The sequence below is a fragment of the Glossina fuscipes genome, unplaced genomic scaffold, assembly GCF_014805625.2.
Source record: "Glossina fuscipes isolate IAEA_lab_2018 unplaced genomic scaffold, Yale_Gfus_2 262, whole genome shotgun sequence".
NCBI classification, from domain to species: domain Eukaryota; kingdom Metazoa; phylum Arthropoda; class Insecta; order Diptera; family Glossinidae; genus Glossina; species Glossina fuscipes.
The window spans coordinates 269,370-296,014 of NW_023998605.1; the positions used below are offsets into that span (position 1 = coordinate 269,370).

At 33.6% G+C, this 26,645-nt stretch overlaps 1 protein-coding gene and 1 long non-coding RNA gene across 3 annotated transcripts in view; one reads left to right on the forward strand and one right to left on the reverse strand.

The window, feature by feature from the left end:
* Positions 1-6,861: 6,861 nt before the first annotated feature.
* On the reverse strand, positions 6,862-23,918 carry LOC119642822. The gene is made up of 2 exons (XM_038042099.1): positions 23,644-23,918; positions 6,862-7,803 (listed from the first exon to the last, which is right to left on the reverse strand). Exons 1-2 carry the CDS (start codon positions 23,683-23,685, stop codon positions 6,862-6,864), a joined length of 984 nt encoding a protein of 327 aa, XP_037898027.1. The 5' UTR covers positions 23,686-23,918.
* A 431-nt stretch (positions 23,919-24,349) lies between these two features.
* The window catches only part of LOC119642827, a 37,948-nt gene continuing 35,652 nt past the window's right edge, over positions 24,350-26,645 (forward strand). The window contains exons 1-2 of one of the 2 annotated variants that reach the window (XR_005248130.1): positions 24,350-24,608; positions 24,678-24,930. This is a non-coding gene — a long non-coding RNA (uncharacterized LOC119642827). The remainder of the gene's footprint in view (positions 24,609-24,677; positions 24,931-26,645) is intronic. The other variant, XR_005248131.1, reaches the window with a different exon arrangement.

Genomic DNA, 26,645 nt, shown 5'->3' on the forward strand with positions numbered 1-26,645 from the left:
GCTTACCTTGTGCTTAATAAGCGTAAAATCTGGAAAAATGAAAAAATGAAAATTTAATGTAATATAATTTTGTGTGGGCAAGGCCGATTTCTTCACTTTTACACATAAAAGAAGACTTTTTCGTAAAGAAACTGTGGAAAAACGTGTGGTGCCTTCTATCTTTTATAATTTGTGAATAACAAGAAAAAAAAAACAATTTTTTTTTTGGAGAAAAAAACTTGAGTTCAGTTTACGTTCCACTGCGGGCTGATGCTGTGGTCAATATGACCCATTTTCAAAGCCAACCTGCGTGCAAAAACTCGCAACGTGTAAACTATATAGGACACACAGAGATAAACAGGAGGACAGACATGACTTAACCAATTCCGATTTTAATACTGATTAAGAATACTTATACTCTAACCCTCCCCTTTGGGTGTTACAAACATTCAACGGTAGGTATAAAAACTAGTTTCTAATATTTCATATACATCTATTTATTCATGGTAATTATATCATAATTATTTTGTATATTGTATTATTTTTGCGAGTAGAAGCTGCTCTAACAACCAAAAAAACCTGTATTAAAAAAAATTATTTTTGGGAAATATTAAGAAAAATTTCTGCATTTGGGCCATTCTCAGTTTATCTGCTGCAAATTTCAATTACAAAAACCAATTACTGAAATAAGGTGGAATGGGTTATTGAATAAGTGTGGTAGTGCCTTTTGTTTTTTTATTGTTGGCAAGTATTTAAAGGAAATAGTTCAATTTTTAACCAAGCAAATAATGAACAATGTTTAAATAAACCTGTCACAAATATCCTAAGTATTCACAAATATCCTAAGTAATCCCCTTTGGAATGTTATTTCACATCGAAACCAAAACATTTTCGTTCCATAAAAAAAGGCGGTTAAAGGGTTGAAATGCATTATTGAGGTAGTTTTTATTGTCACAAACTTCTTATTACTGTTTACATTAATCTGTACTTTCAGAATCGTGAAACTGCCCTCCCGGGTTTAAATATTCCTTTTCCTCGCCCGAAGATTTTTTGCTTAAGCGATGAGAATTCCACATGACGAAGAAAATGGCGAGAAATGGATATAAAATCAAAATTTTCATTGTAAAATTAAAATTTCATGCTAGAAACGTTCACACGTTTCGGATCAGTGCCAATCTCCATTCCAATCAACGATTGTCGAAATAAATTTACATCATATTTTCGCTTAGAAACATTTTTAAAGCAAAGTAAACGGATTCTCAAGGTTTCTATTAGTTGATTAGAAAAGTTAAAAGTCAATAGAGAACACATTAGGTAGTGACTTCCCAGCAAGGCTACTTGGAGCGTTTAGGGACGCAATTCAAAAGAAAAAAATGAATTGTTTCTAAAATCTTCAAGGTGTTTATTATAAAGTAAAATGTTTTTCTGAAAAATTTAGGTTTGCTTAGCCCTTCAAGGAAATGATGCAAAAAGGCAACGAAGAGATTAGAAAAGTCACTTTAAAGTTAATAGGTAAGGAAATTTCGTATGGAGAAACAACAACAAAGTAATTAGAGTTGGTCGTGCTAATTCTTAGTCTATTATAAAAAAATCACAGCGCAAATATCACCGAAAGTGAGCACCGATCAGAGGGTGAAAACTGAGTTAATGTTAGATGCGTAACAAATGAACCCATAACTACTGCTCTTGAAATTGCAAAATACCTAGGAACATATAAGAAAATTAGTATTCCTCCCGAAACTGTTCGAAATGCTCTATGATTTTCATAACTGTTGTTCCAAAAGAAAACCATTTATAAGCGAAATTATAATACATAAAATATCTCGAGTTTGCAAAACTCCACAAAAATTGTGATATAAGTTTTGGGAAAAACGTAATTTTTGGTGCCAAGTTCAAGTTTAACATATTCGGATACGATAGTAAATAAAAAGTACTGAGGAAACCCAATACAGCGATGCAGCGATAGCAATCCAAAATTTATTATCAACGGTAGAACGATAGAAGGTTTGATACGTTTTTGGGATGCGCCTCATGACAATTCAAAAACAGTATATGAAACTATTTGTGAAACATGCTATATGCACACATTTTGCATTTTTTTTGTGAGATTGAGGTATATTTTTTGTCTTTAAATTTATGTAAAGTCAAAAAAAATTTGGAGATATTATTTAACATAAGTTTTTTTTCTTAAGAAATATAGATTTTAGACCTGTACCGATTAATAAGATAAATCTTAATATTTTGTAATGTATGTAGACTTTATTGGGCTGTCGTACGTAGGTTAACTGATTACTAAGGACACTCGCTGGTCAAACATCAAGAAATAATTGATAATAATATTGAGCAAAACGATATAGTCGTAAAGTTATAATATGTATAACAAAAACCAAATTCTTTAGAGAACAAAAGAAATCTAAAAAAAAAATAGTGTATCCTTAGAAAAAAATTATTTGACGCTGATTTTAAAATTAGTTGGTGCTTCCAAAAACACGCTTTTTTTTTCTTTTGTAATATTAAGAATATAACATTACTGCAGGCGTCATGTGCACCTACCTCGTTACGTCAAAGATTTAAAAGCCATCATCACTTGAGAAAGTAATTCCACTATTCTGGGAATGACGAACAGAAAAAGTGTCAAAAATAGGTAAGTGAAGAAAAAACATTTAAAAAATTTTTTTTATTTTATTATTTGTCAATTTTAATAGAGTGTTTGTTCGAAAATTGTCAAAACATAAAATAAACATATTTATTATTATTATTATTATTTTAATTTTAGACTAATGAAATGAATTCTTAGACTAAAAGAAAGACATTGAGCACTAGCAACACAGGCTATCGGCTTTAATTAAAAAAAAGGATAATAAAATGTACATTAGATAATGAGCTTAGTAGTATTAATAAAGTAATGTATAGAATTGATATTCTGTTCTGAAGCTGATTGTAGAATGTTAAAAAAATAAAAATATATTTTTTTCCTAAACATTGACAACAACAATTCGTAAGTAGACCATCTAGTTCATCTGCGGCCTCTCCGTTTTCAGTTGTCAAAAAGGACCAAAGTGAAATTCGCCCCTACAGGAAATTTTAGACGATTAAATTGTGTGACCATCCCTGATCACTATCCGTTACCCCACGTTCATGATACCAATCGGAGCCTTAAAACTTCTCTACATAAGCTTTACATTTGTGTATATCTAGGATGTTTTGGTTGGCAGAGCATTAAACCGAATAAACATATTTTCGAAGCATCAAACATTAATGCCAACTTCCTCAGGACAGAGTTATTGTTATTGAAGACTTCGATCATCTGAAATCTGTTCCTAAATGAGCGAAGTTTGCAGGTGTGATTCATGATGGTCTTAATAAAGCAGACAAATCAACGGGTTAAATTTTGATATGGGATGGCGACGTCATAAAATCGTTTGAGCACATTAAAGATGCTTTGGTCTCAAAGATTTTATTAAATCTTTTTAACAATGAGGTTAATCTATTTAGAATGGTTGATGCTTCAAATACCGCCGTAGGCAGTGTCTAACAACGGTCAGTGAATGGAGAAACTCTCCATAGCCTAATTTTCTAAAATACTTTGTCTGCTGAAGAAACTCGACTTAATTACATAACTACTCATTGCACGAAGGATTATAAAATTTCCCGATTGCTGCGCTGGTCCGAAACACACTAACAATAGCCTCGATATCAAGTGGTAACGAGTTCCATAACTTAACAGCCTTGTACATTGATGATCTCAACGACGTACGATACATATGTACTATTCGGGATTAATGCTCTTATATATGTACTATTCGACATTAATGCTCTTAAGTCTAAGGGGTTAGATCAAAAAGTCCTTCATAGGGAACAGCAAACTGGAAAACCGGGGCTGTGAGATTTACTTAATAAACAAGACAGCAAACCGGTCGAAGAGCCTGCTACACAAAACTCATCAATTAACTGTACAATAGTATAATTAAAGTACATGCAGAAATTGTTAACTAAAAATAATTTTTATAAGTTTTACCTTTAGTTCAAATGTTGCATTCTAGACAGTGTAAAAACGGATTTTTAAAAAAATAGATTAAAAAACAAATTGAAACATAAAAACTTTTAATGGGTTGATTTAATAACAACTTTCAGTGCTGTAATAATTAATTTTATATATATCTATATATATAACAAAGTAGTTGCAGGATTAAAGTGGATGACCGTTGATGGTCGCTTAAACTGGCCCCAAGCGGAAAGCGTAGACTGTTAATTTAATTGCTTTAAAAGCAAAATCCATGTACGCAAGCGAATGTAACTAAAAGCACTTGCATGTGAACGAGAGCGCATGAATTAAAAAATAGAATATCTTTAAAAATATACTTGAAAATTGTCAATATTCAACTTTAAATAATGACCACTAGTAGATAATGTTAAATTAATTAAAAAAAGAAAATGTGTGGCTTTATTCATACCAATCAAAGAAATAATCCGATGCTATAAAATGTTTATAACTTACTTGGGACTAGATTTACAGACGTTCTGTACATAACTATATTTATGAAAACCCGTCAATTTGACTGGTACATTTTTTGAATCGTAAGAACCGGAAAACTGAAAGCAGGAGCTGAAATCTGCGGGAAAATGGGCTTGATCTGCTCTTATATATACCGACAATGCAGAAGAAACAAACAATTTCGGAAAACACCGGCAAAATTTTCAAGTTTTCATCTATAATTTTCATCTCGTGAATATTTTCTAAAAAGCCGAAAACGAATTCACCACATACAACAGAATAAGCGTAGTTTAGAAAAAAAAGTAAAAACATATATTAACTGCACTATGTCATTAAAAGCCTATATAAAACATGTAAAGGTGTCGGCTTTTTTATGCAGAATTTTTCATTCATGATACGCATGTGGTTGTAGTTAATGGAAAATATTGCACTTAGTAATTAGATTAAGGAATTAAACTATTAGAACAAAATGAGAGATAATCAGAAAGAAATTCTACGAAACTTAATAAATTAATTTATGGTTTAGAGGCAAAACGTAACTTTATATTATTAGCGTCGAATAAAAAAATATTATATGTAGTTTATTTATAAACTTCAAGATTGAAGGGGTTACAAAACTTAGGCGTATCCAAATGTACAGAAGACTTAATGAAAAGTACTGGAATTTTAGAAAACACACAATATTTAAGTTAACACAAAACACCTGCCAGTTAGATTCAGGAGCTGCTTATAAAGATATGAACCGATTTGACGTTGCGTTCTGAAAACGAATAACTATTATAAAAGCGTAAAAATGCCGAAGCGGTCGCCGTACGCGATTAGCTAAATATCATTGTAACAGCGGAACAGCAGAATATAATGCGATTAATGTTTTTTAGTTTAATAACATATTACCTGTCTTTCCCTCCCTGCCCTCCTCCCTCCTTTTGAACGAAAGAAAGCCAGAATCACTTCTGAATACGGTGAATAATATACATATTGGGGCGATTCGGTTAATAAGACACAATCCTACTTACAATATTTTTTTAAGCGTAAGGACACTACGAGCAATACGGTCTGCTTGCTTGAGAGAAAAAGTTTCATTTCTAACTTCCTTTACTGAAGACCTTATATTTCACATCTTCTTTTACTAGATATCGTATTTAATAAATTTTACCACGATTTCGTAATAAACCTCACTGTGAAGTTGTCAGTTCCACTAACAATGAAAATAGGAATCAACAGTTAAGAACAACCAAACAATGAAAACATTAACAATTAGATTTTCGTGTGAAATGAAAACTCACCCTCGTCGTTGCCGTGGTTGTGTGGAGCGAGATATCAAATCCTTAACAAAGCAAGGACAACGGCGTTAAGCACTAGATGTACATTTATATGTAAGCGAAGACATACATACAATGATATATATGTAGACATAAGCACATTAATAAAAACAGAAACCACCCAAAAGTGATGTAGGGCACCAATTTCGTGGGAAATGCATTGCGTAGATGTTTCTCACGCATGCAAAGCACGTGCGAAACGCCGTTGGAAGAACCGAAAAAAGTCCGAGTTGGAAATTCGCTTTCTTGAAGTCTATTCTAGAAAAACAACAACAATATTTTAATAAAATTTTTTCTTTGATACGTACATAGGTAATGCAAATTATTAAAGGCTATAAACATACTACTACAATTATCCACGTGCCGTTTGGTATTGTGTCCATTGGTTTTGTTCGTGTTTCTTGCTTTTATGTAACAAAACAAAATGGGAAAAGAAACAATATTTTTATTACTTTGTTTTTTAATGATTTTGATTGTTATTGAAAAGTAAAATGTATAGATTTGAAGGTAACGATTTTATATTAGATAACGAGGCTGCAAATCGCATATGAGCACTTAAAAAATGTAATTAAAATATTTAAAGAACGCTGAGATCTTTTTTTCGTTTCGTAGTAAAAGTGGATTGAAAATTATATATACCACTACATCATTATTACTGTAAGAACAATAAAAAAATTTTTTTACAAAACCTGTTTACCGTATTCTTCCACATCGTAATTTTCTATGCAAAATTAAGCAATATTTCTAATTCCCAGCTTTTTGTGAAGATCTTCGGTCTTCTGCCGAAGAGTAATATTAAAACTCATTTCTAGCTTAAAGAGTTTCTTTGGATACGAAGTTGTAGGTTTTTGTGAATTATTTTATATATATTGAAAGTGTATAGAGGGTTTCCTTTAGGCATACATTAACTTACCGATTCTTTGCTATAACAAATTTATAAGACATAACATTTTTCTTTTTTAATTGGCTTTCAAAGTGATTTTTAGTTAAAAGGTTTTAGTTATTTATTAAGGCAATGTTTCTTACGATATGAACAAAATGGTTGTTCACCTAGTAACATCGTATCTACAACTCGTCTTCTTCTTCTTCTATCCACGTTTCTATAGTTGTAGAACTGGAATGAAAACTTGATTTCGGTGAATCATTCAAAAAATATGCGCAATTTCCTTTCCATTGGCCATTGGAAAAGTGATGTTGATAATTTTTAGCTTGTTCGTAGGTATTCCATTGGGTTTCATCCTCCAAAGAATTACCGTTAATGTCATATTTTACAACCGCTGTCATTTTCAGAAAATAGTCAGGCTCTTCGGTGATGACAAGCTCTTGATAGTTATCTACTTGTTTTGAACCTAAGGTTACATTAACCGGGAGAAAGCTATTATTTTGTCGTTTGCCCACGGTGCTCAAAATTAGATCGTCACGCATTCGTAAGGATTGCTCATTATTAGTAATAGGGGAAACAGTGCAAGGTCTATAGCTCTCATCAGTGTGATCATCATCGGCGGCATAATTTAAATTATTATTATCCAAACTTGTTGAGGACGGTGTATGACGAAGGTAGCGTACATTTTGTTTGTAATTAATCTTTTCAAATATTACATCTAGCTGCTTGTCATCTTCAAACAGAATACTTTCTTTAAGATCTTTATCAATGCGCTCCATATCTGCTTGTATTATTGCAGAGGCGGTCTCACTTACATGTGGTGAACTTTTACCCCTCCGCCCCTCTGCGACGTTTTTAAAAGTTTCCGTCTTGCTATTGTAGTCCTCGCCGTTGTGTTTAGAAAGACAGCCGCGATCCCTACCTTCCTTCACTTCACCATCCAACTCTTTGGAACTAGCAAAAGTAGGTATAGAAAGATATTTTGCTTTTACTTTGTTGGAACAAATTTTTTCGTCTTTCGAAGAATGTGAACAATCAATTAAACAGCCCTCATTTCTCGGCGTTACAGCTTCCTCTTCCAAACGCTTCAAATAAATTTGTTTAGATGAAATTTTTCGTATGAGCTAAAAATAGAATATAGAGCGAAAAAGTTACTTGTAGAAATAAGAACTCATTAACATATCATTAATCTGCCTGTGTTCAATAACAATGCAAACCGAAATTATCAAAACGAAGAAATACAACAACTAATCTAAGTGATACATAAAAATAGTGAGGGGAAATGCCATTTTATTCGGTGGCAACTTGGGTCTTGATAATGTTAATCGGTCAAATTTTCATGGGTTTTCAACGGTGTTGTCGGTATATTATGCGCCCTTCTGATATCCGCTAATACGGATTTTTGATGTCCTAACCTAAGTCTCTTTTATTATAACTCTATTTTAATTGATAAGCTTAAATGATAAGCTTCCACACTAGTGACTGGTAGTAAACTAGTTGGGATACTACTTTATCTTTATTTTGCGCTGATCCCTTCATTTCGTCTGAAAGTATTTTACACTCGTCGTTATTGCTTACGCTAAATGGATCGCAAGATGAAGAATTGTAAATAAAAAGTTAATAATGATCGGCATACATTGGAAATGATTTAGGATTTAGACTAACAAGAGGCACACAGTTCACATTTAGCTTTTTAAAGCATTCGTGCTTCCGCTAATTTCCCTCTCTGTTTACTAAGCTTTTAAGAATGGCCCACAATAGGAAAAGCCGGCTATTGAAGAAGTACGAACGTTTTGATTTACTTGCGGGCCATAGTTTGTAGTATGATAGCATAGCGCTAATTGGTATTATAATTCCCTAACATCACTGCAACTGTCACTTCTTTAAATTCGTAAACTCTGATCGTAAAGTGGAAGGATTTCTCCGGACGCGTCTGTGACGTCTATTACATTTGCAAATTTTTTTGGTAAAGTCTACTGAGCAAGCATCAAATACGGAATTTGAAAACTATTCACATCCAATAAAATTTTCTGATGTTTTTCTGATGTTTGCGCTAAAAAAATATATGTACTGTTGTCGATTTTGAAACTTTCCATCTTGATTAAAATTCATTTCAGTCTGCTTCCCTTTGAGAAAAGACGTGAAATGCTTGGTCTCGTTCGCCAGATTATGTATAATAGCCTTTTAAGTTTAATATTAGGCTGATGACGTCCGCTGTAATGGAATTTACCTAACGTTTGAAAAGAAATTTGTTCGTTTAATATTAACAGGTCTTTGCACACGTCACAAAGGCAGAAGGAACATTGAAGTTTATTTTCCCTAGCAATGCTGACGAGTTAGTGATACCACTCAGGTATTGGTCTCACTAAGCTCATGTACAGCCTTTTTGTAACATGTGCGTAATTGGGCTCTTTGGACCATTGCTCTAATCGAGCTTCATTAATGAGCAGACCAATGTAAAACGCAGTCTTCGGTTGAATAAAATAAATCAATGAGCGAATCTACATTTCTTAACTTTAGTGAGTCATTGTAATCCCCAGTATTGAGTGAATTCCTCCATGAGAATGAAAGCTTTTGGGTATTTTTAAAGTTAAAGTTGGGTATTTTTAAAGTGTATACAATTTAGTGAGTACCACGTAATCAAATTATCGAACTCAGATTGAAGGAGATAAGAGAAGTACGAGATTCCAGGATAAAAAAAGAAAACAATTTAACATCGTCAGCGTACATTCAGATATGACTGCGCTTAAGAAAATAAATAAAAGATGAATAACTTAGGCCAAAAGTTTACTAAAATCAATGTATACAACATACGTGCAAGAGCCACTAGAGAAAAGCTTGAACAGATAGCAAACTTTAATAGGTTCGTAACGGTTGATCTTCCATTTAGAAAGCCTTGTCGAAATGGAGGCACATGAGATTTGATAGCGAAAACTAATTGTTGAGTAACAATTCGTGCAAATGTAGTAAGGTCGCTCAACTTGGCTCTTGTCTCTTTCAACAAAAAGGTAAAACACCACCACCTTTCAGAAAATGATTGAAAATTCTTGAGATAACTCTACATAGCTTATTGCAGCATGATTTGAGTATGCGCAACTATATTTCAGTGATCTTAAATCTCGTAACACGCCATTTTCTGGAATGATGGTGCATAGAATCGAAAAGGGTTTATGCTTTGGTATGTGTATCGGGATCAGCACTAGAAAAATTTCATTGCAAGTGTTTTGCAAACATTTTCGAGTAATCGGCACCATTTCGATGGGAAACGTGAAAGGAAAGTGTCGCTTACAAGTTAATGATCACAAAGTTGCGCAGCTCATTACTTATAAACGTTACAAAAGTATGGCATCTAATGCGGCTTTCAGTTTCACATTTTTGAAAAAAGTCACAATGAAACTATAGCAGGAATAGGAATGAATAGAAATCTTCTTCTCTGCTTATTATTGGTTACCACGAATTTGAGCGATATTTTTTCGTCTAGTAAAGAAAAGTATACGTTATATTCACATTGCATAAGTACGTAGATGTGCGCATATTTATACACATTATAGAACCTATAATGTATATACATTCTTGATCTTGATCTTGATTAGAATCAGTTAGACATAATACTGATAAGGTTAATAACAGTTACACTCTTACCAAACACTGTAGGGTATCCTAACTGTTCTTCTGTAGTTGAAGATTTCACTTAAAAGCAGGTTGTGTGTCGTCTTAACTCCGTCCAACACTCATTTAATGTGATGAACCTCCTAGTCTCTAAACTATCCAGATGAAGTGGAAAAAGTGATTGTGAATTATTTTGTATTTACAACAGGAACGATGTACGTTCTGATCACTCTGATAACTTTTCGCATATCCCCCTGTAAAATGTAACGTTATCAGTCATAAAAGCGATACTGACATGTGTGGACATGGATCGACAAAAATGTGTAACTTAATTGAAGATTACAGAACTTGGAAATGCAGTAAAGGATTTTGCAAGTCTAACTCATGAAGCTGGATCTATATCTAATCGTAGAAATTTTATTGAGTCTGGACATCATAATAACTACGTTAGTGTTAGACGAATAGTCAGAAATAAGAGTAGGTAAAGAAGACAATAGCATGGAACTTTAATAGTGTTTGAAGAATCTACGTTTACGTTTAATTGGAAGAAGAAATGAACAAATCAACAATTTCCTGGCCAACATCAACGCAAGTGAAAGCAACCAAACATCCCATGCAATCGACAAGCCGAATTGTTTCTGTAAGAGGTAGGGTTAGAAATGACATGCAGAAAGCTGAACATTTTCTCTTTCGTGTAAAAGAAACTTTTCGGCATAATAAAAACTGTAACTTCAAATAGAAAACCAATATTATATTGCCTAGACGTCGCGTTGGATCCCTTGGATTGGTTAACTTAGGCGGATGTCGGTCGCTGATATCAAAGAAGGTAGAAAACTAAATAATAAAATATTATTTTTTCGGTAGATGGCTGCACTGATAGATTTCTCGTAAAGTATCGATCAAACAATTTCATATTTATGCTCGTTGGAAAGGTGACATTTCGCAGTAAAAAAAATTCTTTTGCTGTTTTTTGTTTGGTGCATTCAGTTGTGAGTTACAGCGTGTTAAAAATGGAAGTGAACAAAGAGAAAATTCGGTACATTTTACAGTTTTTCTTTGACAAAGGCGAAAATGCAAGCCAGGTGGCTAAGATTGTGAATGGCGTTTATGGTTCCGATACTGTAACAGCCAATTATGTGCAATTTTGGTTTCGTAGATTCCGTTCAGGAATTTTTTGATGTTAAAGATGCACCTCGCACAGGTAGGCCGGTCGTCGAAAATGTCGATAAAATCGGAGAAATGATCGAAGTTAACCGGCATGTTAGCAGTCGTAACATCGCCCAGGAGCCATAAAACAGTTTTAAACCATTTACACAAAGCTGGATTCAAAAAGAAGCTCGATTTTTGTGTGCCACACCAATTAACAGAAAAAAACATGATGGATCGAATTTCCATCTGCGAAGCCTTGGCCAAACGGAATGAGAAAGACCCATTTCTTAAACGGATGGTGACTGGAGATGAGAAATGGATCACATACGATAACCCTGTGCGAAAACGATCGTGGTCAAAGAGCGGTGAAGCACCTCAAACGGCCAGGAAGGTTTTGCTATGCATTTGGTGGGACTGGAAGGGGATTGTTTATTATGAGTTGCTTCCATATGGCCAAACGCTAAATTCTGATCTCTACTGTCAACAACTGGACCGTTTGAAGATAGCGATTGACCAGAAACGGCCAGAATTGGCCAACAGGAGAGGTCTCGTGTTCCACCAGGACAACGCTAGGCCACACACATCTACAGTGACTCGCCAGAAACTTCGGGAGCTTGGGTGGGAAGTTTTAATGCATCCGCCATACAGTCCGGACTTGGCACCAAGCGATTATCATCTTTTTCTTGCATTGCAAAATTTCTTTAATGATAAAAAATTGGAATCTAGGGAGGATTGTGAAAATCGACTACTAGAGTTTTTTGCAAATAGAGACCAGGACTTCTATGAGAGAGGCATTTTGAAGTTACCTTTAAAATGGCAACAAATCATACAACAAAACAGTGCATATTTGACCCAAATCGGACAATCCGAAGCATGTTAAATAAAGTCCTGAAGTTCATATGAGAATAATGGATTTCTTTTTTCCCAAACTAATATGTTAAGGTTGAGCCACTCTTCAACTTTTTATGAAACTGCGGAGACTATTTAGCTCATTTGTATTAGAGTAATTAAAAGAATTTATTTACGAAGATTACTTTTTTTTTGGAATAAATCTTGTTCTAAAAATTATTACGGTGAAGCATTCCTAGAAGTAGCAAAGACCTTTCTACCGCTGATAATTGCATCATATGGAGGTTCTATGACAATTTTATTTTCTCCTAATGATTCTTATTGATCCATAAAATCATCTCAACGAAACTCTGCTGCGTAAATGGAATGTAAATCTAAACGCTAAAAAATTCTTACAAGCTGAATTAGACTTCTTACCATTCCCTTGTTTTTCGAGAAGACAACGTTGGATAAAATGTCTCGGTTTACAAATTGATCGCTTATGGGAACACTACATGAACGTTAAACGTCGACATCTCAACTTGAAAACCAGGAGATTCTGTTAGCTAACTTTTCGTGAGGTGCGGTATGATCTAAAAAGTAAATGCATTTTATATGAGAGTATCGTGCAATATATTTGGTACTATGGTATAGAATTATGAGTGACAAATGATAACTCAAATATCGAAACATTATAAAAACATCAATCTTAGGATCTGTGTCGTCTTCGTGTTAAAGTTCGTTGTGGAACGACAAACGCAATAAGCAATGACCTTGAAATACTATATATGTTGTAAATCAAAATCGCAATGTCTTTAAAATATACAAATGGACTGAGTAAGCGTAAATCGTTTAGTAATATTTTTTCCAGACGAATGCAATGACGCAAGAGTATTGAAAAGCCATCACGCTAATTATAGTTTTTGTCCTGTTGGGTTTTTAAAAAATGATTTTATTGAACTTAAAAAATAAACTTAGATCTACGAATTACAACTTTTCTATAATTCAGCATATTATTATCGTCAAAAAACATGTACACAAAAACATGTACGTATGCAGGGACAAGCATCATAGCAACCATCAAACATAATAGCAACGATCAAGTTGCTCTGACATACAAACTCCTCCACTCCAACTTTAGTTCAAAATTCTTCTGAACTCGTAAATATAAACATCTATATAGGTAAATTTGTTACTCATTTTCTTCATATTTCTAAATTACCTCCGTTGTTTGAGGCTGGACCTCATTAATCTTCATTCGAATTTAATTTTTTTTAGCTACAAATATGTGGATCATTATATTGATCCCATAGAAAATATTTTTATAAAATTTTTTTATTGAATACGCACACAGATGTTGATAGTGTGTAGTCTTTTGCACGCCCGTTGTCTAAATTTCAGTAAATACTCTCATTCCAGTTCGTTCACCCTCTCGTACTGTCTTTAATATTGTTTGGTTTTATCGGATCTCTTCAACTAGTGCTTAATAATTTTGCTGCGGAAATGTTGCTTGCGAAATGTCCTATTTTATATATAATCTCTTTGATTGTAATTCGTTTAGGTGCCATATTGTCTTTAAATAAAATAAAATATAGAGCATAGGCTTAGAATATACAACGCAATACCAAAAAGTGATAACTAAATTTTGTGCGGCTGATAATCAACAAGCGCACACAAAAGCGCGCACGAACATTTTTGCCGGATGACACATACTACTGCCCCATACGAATAAAATTCTACGCGGGTATTGATTCATATTTAGAAAAATGGTGACAACTCAATACTATGCATATAACTTCTTAAACAAGTATAAGATAAAGATTTCATTAACAACATTCATCAGCAACATAATTGCAACACTTTATAACTTTTCGCCAATAAAATACATACACTATAAGGTAAATAGTAGTAAAAATTTTTTTTTTGGTTTCTTACAATATTTCTGTATGATTTCTTATTTTATTTACGCTTGTATTTTTACTTTTGTCCAGTTTTTTTTAATCATTTTGCTAATTTTTCAGTAGCATTCAAATATCAATTATTTTAGCAGAGGCGCGAAACAAGTGTGAAAAAAACCCACCTTTTAGCAAAAACTAAAATGTGGGGACGGTGGGATAACTTCGACAGTAATTTTTTGTATTGTTTAGTCTCTCAATATCTGTGTTGCTTGCACGGCTATTAGCTTTTGTGGCATAACATTCTATGTTTCTTACGTTTAAAAATTTGAGAATATATTCGGTATTAAACTTATTATCAAAAGCAAACTTATTTACTTTTCCGTTTAGTGCTAAAAATTATCTTATTTTTTAGACATTAGTTGACCATTTCTATCCCCAAGATGAAAGTGTATAGCATACTTAATGATTTTATCTATGAAAGTTATGAAAGATTGCAGACTATTGATCTATGAATTATTTCATCTGTAGGGAAAGGAGTTTCAGAGTCTCGCAATTGGAGTTTTATTGGATTTCTGCGATATTCTGCAGATGGAAAAAAATCATAATTATTTGTGGTTCCATGAATAATTGTTTTTAACTGAGAATTACACACTCTACGTTCGATCCACTAATTAATTGGAATAACTCCCGAGTTTCCTGTTTTGTTTTTGCGTTACAACGCTATTTATCTTTTTATTTCCTCCTTATCTATGTCTCCCAACATGAAAGCATTCCACAAATTTAATATCAGACCCGTTCGGAAAAATTTCTTTAATTGCTTTTTGAAACTTATAGTAAGTTCTTTCGTTTATTTTAGAGCAAATTGCCACAAAGCCGATCAGAGAATGACTGCAAGATATACTACCGTTGTTCTCAGGGCTTAAATCTGGTCTACCCATATATATATATTATTTTTAGCGAATAATTGTGCTGCCCAATCATTTTTATTATCTATTATTATTATTTGCTTTCGGAATCTATTAACAACTACGTTTAACGTAGAGTATTTGTCATTTAATTCCTTCTCTTGAGAGTGGATTGTTTCAACCACAAAAGAAGAACGAATTTTTCTTTGCATTGATTGCGTTCGTATGAACATCTAAGCGACTCAAGAACTCAGCAATATGATTTTCTCTACTCTTAATACATTCAATCTTCGCAATTTTCAATTAGTAGTCCATTAAGTAGACTAACGAACTTAAGTAGTTAGTGGTCTGTGTTTAAATCAAATTCAACTTCATACAAGTAGAGTCAAACAAAATTTGACTGGCCAAAGTATAGCTAGCAATTCAAGCAGTTTTTTCGCGATGTGCAAAGTTTTTGAAAGTTCCGCATGTAAGGATGAGACCCAGAAAATCCGTCTGCTTCTGGAAGATGTTGCACTTATCGATTTGTATGTTTAACTTAGCTTCTCGAAAGCGCTTCAGAATTGTTTTCAAATTCAGTAAATACTCATCTAATGACGTGCTAAGACTTTAAATACTGTCTAAGACGGCGATAAAGTAGACCGCAAAAATTTTATTTATATATTCTTTTAAAGTGGAAGTCATCAGTCCTTAAAATGTTAAATTTTTCAATCCATAGGAATGAATTCATAATGACCTAATGCCGTTGAAAATGCCTTTTTTGCCCTGTCCTTTTCTTTTACCAAATTTTGGTGGAAACCAGGATTATCCAAAATTGCTTGCATATTAAGAATTGTAAATTTATCAGCTTTAGTGAATTCATTGAATTTTCTATAATTCCATTTTTAATACCAAATTGGTTCATTTTCTTTGCTGCCATCCAGAGGGAATTGTTGTTGAACTATGGTTTGTTGAAGCATTTCGCTTATTTGGTCTTTTATTTCTTTCTCGTGAACTTGTGGGTCCCTATATATTTTTAAAAAGAGCGGTTTATCGATTTATGTTGGAATTTCATGGTGTATTTCCTATGTGGACGTAACAACGCCTTTGTAAAATAAATCTTGAAATTCAACAAGTGTTTCCTCAACTTAGAATTTTCGTCACGATTTAAGTGAGCTAAATCGATTGATTTATTTCAATGAATGCAGGATCTTGAGCGGTTTGAATTGTCTTCATATGACAAGAGAATTCCGTTTTGAAGACAGTTTTCTGTCCAAATCTATTTTCTAAGCCTATCTTTGCCCTAAGCGGAACCAAAAAGTTTTGTCCGATGACAACCTCACAGTTACATCCCTTGATATTAACTAATTGGACAATCGGATATTAACTAAGTGGACAAAATAATATAAACACTATCTGATAAAGCACTATCTTGTTTCACGTTGGCAATACTGCTTCTAAAATGCGCCTAGTAGTTACGTGTCAAATCTTACAGTGTGTATTACGCATTTTGTTCTGCGACGATTAAAACGAGCTGCCCGTGAAATGTGCTATCTCTAAGATTTTGAAAAAGGGGAAATTGTTGGCGCGCGGGTAACGGCAACATCAGTGGCGAAAACAGGTGATCTACCCCATTATCGCACGTATTCCACGAGCGACAGTGTTAATGGTAATGATAACGCTAAACATGGTAAAACATCGTCCGATCATATAACGCTACCGCTGCATAAGTAACAAAATTCAACACTCACCTGAGTAATATTGCTTCGAAAAAAACGGTAAGGTGGGAGCTGCATGGAAGGACTGCCGGTACTAAGCTGCGAAAGAAGTGGTGTTACGATTGTCTAACCTGAAGACTTATCGGTTGAGAAAACATCGTATGGTCCGATGAATTATTATTCGAATGGTTTCCTACAAGCGGTCGGATTTATGTATGGAAAACCCCAAAACAAGCTTCCAATCCGGGCCGCCTGCTTGCTGTAGTTAAGCATGGGATCATGATATTCGGCTGGTCTTCTCGTTCACATCACTAGTTGGACTGCCATCGAATATTTCGACATCCTCAATGACGAAGTTCTAAATGCAAAAATGCTCAGTCTTGGTTTGAGAAGCATCCTAATACCATCGAATAGATTCCCTGGCGGTCGCAATCGCTAAACATTAATATAATTAAATTCTGCGAAATTTTAGAGCAAAAAGTGAATAGTAGATTTCCATCTTCTATTTAGACACTCTACGAATCTATTTTACTTTATTATTATAATAAATAATTATTTCTGTGTGAGATAGTTGACAATTTAAACATATCAGAAGGCAGTGTATTTACTGCTTTGCATGAATGTTTTTTGCATGAGAATGCTCTGCTTAAAAGAATATTTTCACTTTTGACAACAACGTGTTGATGACTCAGAGAGTTGTTGAGGCGCAACAAAAAGGATTTTTTCTTTCGATGTATGACAATAAATGAACATGGATTCATTACTACACTTCGCACTCAAATGTGCAGTAAGCCTAATGGCGAATTTGCCTTCCGAAGCGACCAAAACGTAGCGTCGGTAAAACAGCTGTGGTTTGCAAACAAGTGTTTCGTTTGAAGGCTAGCCACAAATCATATGAGTCTGTCAACAGCGTTGATATATACGTGTCTGACCGGACATTAATTTTGTACCATGCCATATAAAGAAAGAAATTACATTTGGTACGTCATGAAATAAAGGAAAATATCTTGTTTTCCTAGCCTACATATGCAAAGGTTCCAATAATGGTTTCTATGTATCCTTACGTGTTTATAACACAAGCAAAAGCAAGCGTTCAAGTTCGAAAGCAAACAAACTTGAAGATGTTTGAGAGTTTAATATACTTTAAGTTTAGATTTACGCAATAACCTAAATTCAAAATGCGCAATGAGGGAATAGGTTTAATAATGGCAATTTTACATTCTCGAACAGCTGGGATCCACATCTGGAAAATGAAGGAAACGAAAGATGTGGAATATGTAAGCCTATTTGCATATGCTAAAATGATATATAAAAGCAATGACGTCAGTGGTAACGTTGTTAAGTTGGACGTTAAATAGAGTAACTCAATTACTTCCTCCAGATAAGACGAACTCAATAAAACTTAATGGAGAAATGCACATTTCTTGAACATGAGACAAAATTTAATAAGTTATAAATAGAATGTACAGATGGACAAACGGGCATGTTGAAATCGACTCACGATTTGATGCCGATTATAAATTTACGTATTTTATGGGATCTTTTTGAATGTTGCAAAAATTTGGAGAAAATGAGTATACTCTAATCCTTTAGAGGGGTGTATGAAAGCACCGAAAACCACACGAGCCTAGTTTCGGAATTACCAGATCTTTGTTAATTCGATCGAAAGCTTTATTAAAAAAAAGATCACATTTGTTTGAAAGTGATTAAAAAGCCCGCCATGTGTTGAGGACTGTAGCCGGCATAAACCGTCGTTTGACGAATCCTGTCAGGTCAACGAATGTAGACAGGTCTTTTGATGAATCCATATTAGGCCCAGAATATAAATTATTCCACACTAAAGAGTAGGCTTTGTACTATTAAGTATTGAAAAGGTTAGTTATGTCAAAGACGTATATTTAAGTAACATATAAAGGACTCAACTTCATGCTTAACATATTGTTCACGGTCACGTTTCGAACATTGAAATCTATTGTCATAATTCTCAGAAACACGCAGTTATTTCACAAAATCTTAAGTTAAGTAAACATTTTCAATAGTGTTTGTATAGCTTTTAAAAAAATAAAAATCAACTGATTTGGAATAATCGGTGAGATTTGGTTTTACTAGGAAAAACCCGACTTGCAAACTAAATATTGAACTGAGGTCAGCTATTTAACTCTAAAGCAGCCAATTATTTCATGTCATTGATGTTTTAGATGAAAAAGTCATTTTCTTATTTGGTTACTTTCAAATTAGTTAACAGATAACCCGAAAGATTTATTTTGTGATCAAATCGAGAGAGAAGACAGTGCTCTTCGTCCAATTTGCGGCAATGGAACGGCCAAGCTTAATAAGAATTTTTGAATTGCTGCTGTCTAATATATTGTTAAACCTTATCTGTATGACGTCTATATGTTAAATGTTGTTTCAACGAAGGAAGTTGTTGCAAACATGTATGTTTTTTTAGAAATCTTAAAGAAATCCAGTTCAGAGTTGGTGAAAATGAATTGCAAAAATATGTTGAAAAGTAGATTTATTAACTCATGTTATTTGTTGTATTTTGTATGTTGAGTTATTAAGCTTTAGGAACTAGTCTTCTGTAAGAAGCAATGGGTACTTCTGGGAATTATATTAGCTTTAAACGACAGTGCAGATTTGAATAATTTATGTATAAGATTATATTAACATTGAAACGTTCTCTTTAATCGTTCTATTAGAGAAGAAGGCTGCCGAAAGAGAGAATTAGCTTCAGAGGAAGGCTTAAAGAAATTGTTGAGCTGAAATATTGCTGAGTTCAACACTTTGTCCTATTAATTATTAAATAATGGCGCATAATATTAAAGAAAATGTAAATTAGGTGCGTTAGAGTTTGTTAATTGCGGCAACAAGCAACATTCAAGATGTAACAGAAACTATTATTTTCATTTCAGCAAAACTGAAAAAGTAAATTTCGCCAGAAGCAGTGGAGGCTCTTGCACGCGGGTTGCTATTAAAAGTGAGCAAAATCGGTTGAAGGAAATGTCTACAGTATTACTTAAAGAGAGGAAACCTTTGTTTTCAAAAGCAAAAACTGGGTTTTTGCTCATTACTAGTAAATTATAGCAGATAAAAGTACAAAAATTGAACGCAGCAGTAAGTGTATATTGTACCAAACTGGAGAAAACTGGCTCGTCTATCAAATATTATAGTGTATCAAAACTTAATTTTTCTAATGCCTGTATAATGCACAGAAGCAAGCTTCAAAAACCGCACAAAGTATATAAATTGTTGACCAGTCTCAAATTTGGAATGTACCTAAGCATGCCCATCTTTGGTTCATCCGGCCGTCTGCCCAACTGCGTCATCGTCCATTTTTTTAACAAATGCCTTCTCATCATTTTGCTTCTTCTCTGAAACGACTATAAAGCAATTAACTTCAACCTACTCGTGTACGGGCATATTGCCAACGGCCGATCTCAACCCAAGTCGTGTAAAGCAAAAAGCGGAAATTGATATTGGGTGGACTTAATGAGATCCACGTAGTATTTATACGCACACTGCAACTGATTGCTCTGCAAGCATGACCGAATTATTGAGAATTGTATATGCTTATTCTCGTACTTTACCAAATTTTTATATGCTTATTCTCACATTTTTCGCTTACTCTCGTACTTTACCAAATTTTTATACAAATACTTGAACAATTATTCAACATATGTAAACAAATTGGACGCTTATTCTCACATTTTTCGAATTATTGAGAATATAATACGCTTGTCATCATCCGAAAGAACTGAATTCATCTAAAGTCTAATTTCTCTTGCCCACCTAGTATATCGTTACCCATTCTTTAACAAAATTTATTCTTATTAACTTGCTTTTATGCAGCGCCTACTATGACTGCTTTGCGTGAAGGATCCTTGATCTTCTTAAACTACGTGTTAATGAAAACCAGAAAAGACTTAGCGCTATTAAGAGAAGACTCAATGTGAAAGTTAAACCTGATTTTAGCGTCGAGGACAATTCCCAAGTCGTTCATGCTCGGTGCTCGCTCCAGAATATAGCTATTATTTAAACATGAAGTAGTCAGAAAGATAACTTTCTTAAGCTCTTCTTAAGCCGTTAAACGCTGAGCAGGCAAACAAATTATTCAGGTCGCTCCGGAGGTAACGCTAGTTAGGAAGCACGTTAAAAGAATGTTTTTATTTATTTGTTTATATTTTATTTACTTACATCTGAAAATCAACTAAAATAAATGAACAATTGAATTGAATTGATTCTTAGAACTAAATCTTACACTAATTAATATTAAAAATTAGTGCAAAGTATAAAGGGAGAAGTAAAGAAAAAAAAATAATAATAATAATTGACTAATAGTTAATGAATAAATAAATAAGAAAGAAAAACAAGTAAGACTGTTAAATTCGGTCGGGACTGTATCTTTTGTACCCATCACCGGTACGCTAAAAAAGACAAAAGAAGTAAAAGAATAATATTTTCATGCTCTATGGGCGCAGCTGATTTTTTCTATTTTCGAAGTAAAGGTTTTTTTCGTGTAGCCATGTGGATGTTTTAGGTGTCTACTTTGAAAAGCTTAGGTCAATTCCAGAAATTTGTGGGCAATATCTTCATTTTCGCTAACGGGAGAATGTTTACCACAAATGCTACAAAGTTGCACAAACACACAGTTGGACATACGAACAGGCCAAGAATTTGTACACTTTATGGTGTTTTTCAAGCTTGTTTCTGCGCATTTTAAAGGTATTGAAAAACAATTAAAGTTTGATACACTATAATATTGTGGTCCATTTTCAGTGCAAACCCGCGCGCAACTTCCACTGTTTCTGCCAAATTTGCTGTCGATAGTTTCATTTTTGCGACGAGAAGAATGTTTACAATAGACATTACAGACGGACGGACAGACGGACTTGCTTAAATCGATTTAGGACTTGATGCTGATCAATATAAAATATACTTTTTGGAGTCACACCCACAAGCAGTACAGAACCAAATTGCAAGTGAACCCCTAAGCCATTAAGCCAAGCATGCAAAAGCCGATATAGTAGACAACAGAAATTAATTTTCGAATCATAATGAGATGTTAAGATTAAAAGTTAATTTAAAAACGACGCAGTCAAATCGCGCGTATTAATTAAAATTTGTTTTGATAGACTTTAGGGAATCCGATACTGAGATTAAGTGATAGACATCATTTTGGGTTTCTCTAAACAACTCTAAACGGGTTAAACAGCTCATAATTTACATTGGCTCAGCTTAATAAATATAAAGTGTCTAGAAAAGCGGTTAAGGACATTAAAGCTGTCATTAAGTAATGTGGACGAATCGATAGCATCATTAATTAACTTATTGAAGAAGGAGGCACCAAGAATAAATCTACGTTTCTCAAGTAACGGTAAGAAAGTAACCTATTTGCATGGATAGGCAAAGAGACAAGCGTGTCCCTATCCAGATTCCTAACGGCAAACAGAAAGAATTGCTATTGAATTGATTTAATTGAATCTGCACAGCAACTTTAGGAAGGAGACCACAGAACGGAGGCATATTCAAATATCGTTTAACATCGTCAGCGTACATTAAGATCGGGCTGGATTTAATCAACGACTGGAGATAATTAATGTATAAATTAAAGTGTTCCTAAGGCTGCCTTGAGGTACGCCGGACGTCACGGGGAATTCATCCGAGGTGATGAAGTTGAACAGAACCCTGAATGATCTGAAGTGAATTTGTACCTTATCTACAAATTTTAAAACTCTAAAAATCTGAATACAACTGAGAAGATTATTCACAAATAGCAAAGAATAGGACGAGGGCGTCTACCCTGAAAAACACCAGACAAAGCAGAAGAAACACGAGAAAAACAAGAATTAAAGAGCATCCACCAATAATAATAATAATATCGAATCCACGAAACCTTATTACCGGCAAAATCAAGACACTTCAACTTAAAGATGAACAAATTATAATCTACCTTGCCGAATGCCTTCGAGAAATGATTGCAAATTACGTCAGTCTGTATGTACTCGTCAAACGCTTGCAAGGCATTACCGGTGCAAATTGATAACCGTGGCGCTTCTTTTATTTTCGCTTAATGAATCTTGCTGGCTGAAAAAAATTTTTATATAATTTATTTATTTTATTATACTTTTAATCTGCGCCTGAGTGACCGAGCAGTTTAATGGTCTCGATTAACAACTTAATGGTCGTGGGTTCAAATCTTAGATGCTGTAGACTTTTCAATAAAGCCGATAGGATTAGATGGTAGTGCTTTAAGACTTTAGTATAAGAATTGTATTTCTCTGGCTAAATTAATTACAATACTAATAATCTGCGATTAAAGTTTTTAATCATTTTGTGCTTCCTATGTTATCCAATGTCATCATAGTGTCTGTGATAACGCCCTAGGAACTTGTGAGGAAAATCGAGTTTCTACGCCATTTAAAATTTGGGGCCTAGTAAACCGTTTTTAAATATATAAGGAATCATTTGGATTACTAAAACAACACACGTGGTGTAATTACCCCTTAGAGGAAACGCGTGGAAGGCGCCTCAGGAATAATCGAATTATTATTTTTCGTAGCTAAACCTCGCTCTGTAATTTTTGACAAATATATATCACAGACGATAGCTACTTAAGTTCAATACCACTATTCCAGAGAGTCTACCGTCATCCTCTAAATTTAAAAATAAATAAAAACAATTTTCATTTAATTTACTTAATGAGCTTTTTAGCCTAGTTTAAAATTAATTCTAGCCATGTTTGATATTTTTCTTTGGTCGCAATCAATATTTCTAAGTTCTTATTTAACTATTAAGTAATCTTGTCTTCTTTTTTGATAAGAGTCTCTACCTGGTCCCCTGCCTGTTCCATTATTTTACTTTCAACATAATTCGCTCACCTTAAGGCACGATTTTTTGGTACGTTTTAACAAATGCGACATAGCGTCAACGAAAAAGTTGTACAATTAGTAGATATTACATATGCGTCGTCGTCACTGTTTTAGTTATGCCAATGTTTATAATTAGGCAGTAAAAAATATATATTTAATATTTTATTATAAATTTTCGTCAATTCTTAGGTTTTTCACTTATTTGTAAAATATGAACCGTAAACATATGCATGTGTTAAGATTTTTGCACAAGTTTGTATGCGTTGGGCTTTAATAGCTTTATGCACATTAACCGATAGTGTCCTGTCTACTGCTGCTAAGTGGTTCTACGTTGAAAATGTAGCTGAACACACTCTAGTATGTTGTAAAACAAACGCAAACGCGGGCAATTTGAAATGTATGTATACTTGCGTAGACCTTTAGAAGCTTCAAGGACAATTGTTATTTGTTTTGGTCACTTTTGTTGGTGTGTGTTTTGAGATTTTATTCTGTTCATATTAAGAGGGCAAATTATATATGCATTCATAATAAAGTGCCCTCTTGTGTTATTGCGGCTTTTTTTGGAACACACACATATGAGTAGTTTTTAGGTATCTTCATTTACAACTAAATATATAAACGCGGTTCTTGTATGTGTGACAAAGCTACAAACTACGCAAGCGCAGTACCACTTCCTGTTGCTTGACATCATCATTATCGGCGTTAGCAAAATCTTTCATTTCATTTTCATTTCGGTTTTCGCTACAAATATTTTTATTTGCGTCCATGCGTCTAAACAACTCAATTTACATCGACGTGCACGAAGCATTAAAACTTAAGCTAAATGTCTTTCTATAGACCAGGCAAAAATAGTATTTGACTTAGTAAGTTGTTATTGTTCAGAGTGCCCACAATGGACATCATTATACATATGTGTAAAACATACTAACGCTATCGATTTTTTTAAAGAAGCGTTTTTTAATGTGATTTAATAAGTAAAACGTTAAAGCCTTCGGGAAGGGTCGGCCTTAATAATTACACTTTGTTTTCTGTTCAAATTACAGATTCCAATTTTTGAGACATTTGGAGGTTTATGTGCTACGCTTAAAAACAAACGATATTGAAAATGAATTGAATTGGAGCAATTTTGTGCCCACTCTGCACGTTTCCAGTATAAGCGCGCGCCTTTTCGCAGTTACAAACGTTACCTATTATCGTCACTAAAGTCGACCGTGAGCCCCGCATAGATTTAACTGCCATGTCTCTTAATTAAGGAAATAATTTCCAAGCTAAAAGTGTTTGGCAGAGCTAATAAAGGTAACCTATAAACTCCCCACCTAAAAGGAAATATGGTAGTATTATGACATTTTGTCTAGTTCTAACAAATGTGAATGAACGTTTTGGCAAGTGTGGCTTGTTAAATTTGGTTAATATCAAACGTTTGTGAATGGTTTCATGACGAGTTAAAAAAATTGTCCTCAAATCAAACGAACATAATAGCACGGTAATTTTAATTTAAAGTCATTATCCATAGCTCATAGCATCACGACTGCGTAGTTAAATAGTTATTGATTCCTGATAGAAAACATCTGTGAAGTACTTCCCATCGTTTTTAAATATTTTTAAAGTGAAAAAACGTGTCAAATCTGCTTTGTTAACTTTGGTGAACGACCCAAAGGAACAAAACAAAGACTGCTAATTACAATTGAAATAATATTGAGTAGAAAGGTCATTTTATAACACATATTAATATGTTTGGCCTGAATGGTCGACATAGCAGTCAAGCAATTATTTACAGAAGAAGTTGAACGTGTGGCTTAAAGGTATAAGTTGATGTCAAAAATTATTATTTACAATGCACAATATTTGCGATTGTAAATTATTTTAATATGCAATGTACTTGAGAGTAAAACTTTTATAATAAAATGTTAATTTTTACATTCTACACTAAAGTGATGGAGTTTCATTTGACATTCTTCAATACGCACGTTAAGTAGGTGCGTGATTGTGATATCTAAGAGCAACCCCTGAATTATCGTACATTGCATAGAAATAATTGCCAAATAATTATTTTTAAAGAACAAGGGCTGTTAGAATGTTTCATGTTCTTAGATGACTCTTCACAGTCAATGAGGCGTGTGACAACTATCTATTGTTCTCTCTGCACCTGAATGCCAGACGTTCAAGATACATAAGCTGTAATATCAATGATATTGCATTTCAAACAAATACACAAAGAAAAATTCTTTCATGTTAATACTAATCAATCACCTAGTTAATAGTTAAAAAGGAACTGATCAATAACATTGCTTTACTAATAGAAAGTTTGACCAAAATTGCAGATACAGGAAGACTTTATACTCCGGTTAATAAACGTTTATTTTATCACACAACATTTCATCAATAATCAACTGTCATAAACACAATTGAATGATCACTCGACACTTATTATATTGATGCGCTGCATGCACAGTCTGATGACATGGAAAAATTTTCAAATTGTCGTTCAAACGTGAGACAAAAATAAATCAAACTTGAATTACAAATAAAAAAATATCTAGAAAATAAAATTTCATTCAATTTTCCCCCTTTTACCTCAACTTGGCCACAAATGTAAGGTTTACACGGCTTTTTAAGGGTTTTTTAGATTCTCACTTTTAAACATGTTGAAAACTTCACCGTTGAATGATGTGACCAATTTGACATAACTGTATTGTATATTGTTTTGTAGACAGTAATTGTGTAAAAAATTAAAATTTTCTACATGAATAAAAAAAAGAGGAAGAATTGCTTGCAATTTAATTCGGTATAACAATTAAAAGTGTGTAAATGTAAAATAAATTATTTCGTTCATTAAAGTTTTCTTAATACGTTGCTCACTTCCCATAGGATGACTGCATCGAAAGAAAATTTAATTTTATTCCTAAGAAAACCGGTTTTTAATCCGCGTAATATATTGACAGAGGGGCAACTGTTATTGCACGCATCCAAATATAGTAGCCGCGCAAACTTTATGTCGGTTTTCCTGCAAA